This window comes from Solanum stenotomum, unplaced genomic scaffold (genome assembly GCF_019186545.1).
Source record: "Solanum stenotomum isolate F172 unplaced genomic scaffold, ASM1918654v1 scaffold24077, whole genome shotgun sequence".
Classification (NCBI taxonomy): domain Eukaryota; kingdom Viridiplantae; phylum Streptophyta; class Magnoliopsida; order Solanales; family Solanaceae; genus Solanum; species Solanum stenotomum.
The window spans coordinates 1-512 of NW_026027825.1; the positions used below are offsets into that span (position 1 = coordinate 1).

General features: G+C 30.3%; 1 protein-coding gene across 1 annotated transcript; it reads right to left on the reverse strand.

Annotated features, from left to right (window-relative positions):
• Positions 1–6: 6 nt before the first annotated feature.
• LOC125851310 (uncharacterized) lies at positions 7–490 on the reverse strand (the record flags this gene model as incomplete). The annotated part of the gene is made up of 3 exons (XM_049531095.1): positions 379–490; positions 191–283; positions 7–115 (listed from the first exon to the last, which is right to left on the reverse strand). Coding segments are annotated over exons 1-3 (280 nt in total), but the record flags the coding sequence as incomplete, so codon positions are not given.
• Between the last annotated feature and the right edge of the window lie 22 nt (positions 491–512).

The following is a 512-nucleotide window of genomic DNA, read 5'->3' on the forward strand; positions in this document are numbered from 1 at the left end:
TTTTACTAATTGTATCTTCGTTGGAGTCTTTGTATACTCGACCGGGTTTTCTTGATCTTGTAGCCACAAAGAGTTCTTTAGCTGACAGCTCATCGGGGCTTTCCTTCTCTTTTTCCTAATTACATAAAGTTGGTATTAAAGATCTTTTATGACAACAAGTTCATATTTAATGATTAATAGGATAACATACCAAATTATTGCGTATCACAGCAAAACTTGTTTTACCAGCAGTATGTGGATTCATCCATTTTTTTCGATTTTTGGTATTTCTTTCACTCATTTCCTGTAATATAAACGAGTTAGTAAATTCTACGTAAATTAAAAAATGAATCAAAAACAGAAAAATGAATCAATCAGAACATAAAATATAAATCTAACCTTGAATTTTTCAGAGTCCCAATATTTGAGAAGGTCCTTAAAATCAAATTCTGAAACATCTTTGGGCTTATTTGCCATTCGAAGATCATCATTATCATATGTTTTATAATGATTCTCATACAAGTCATTCCTAT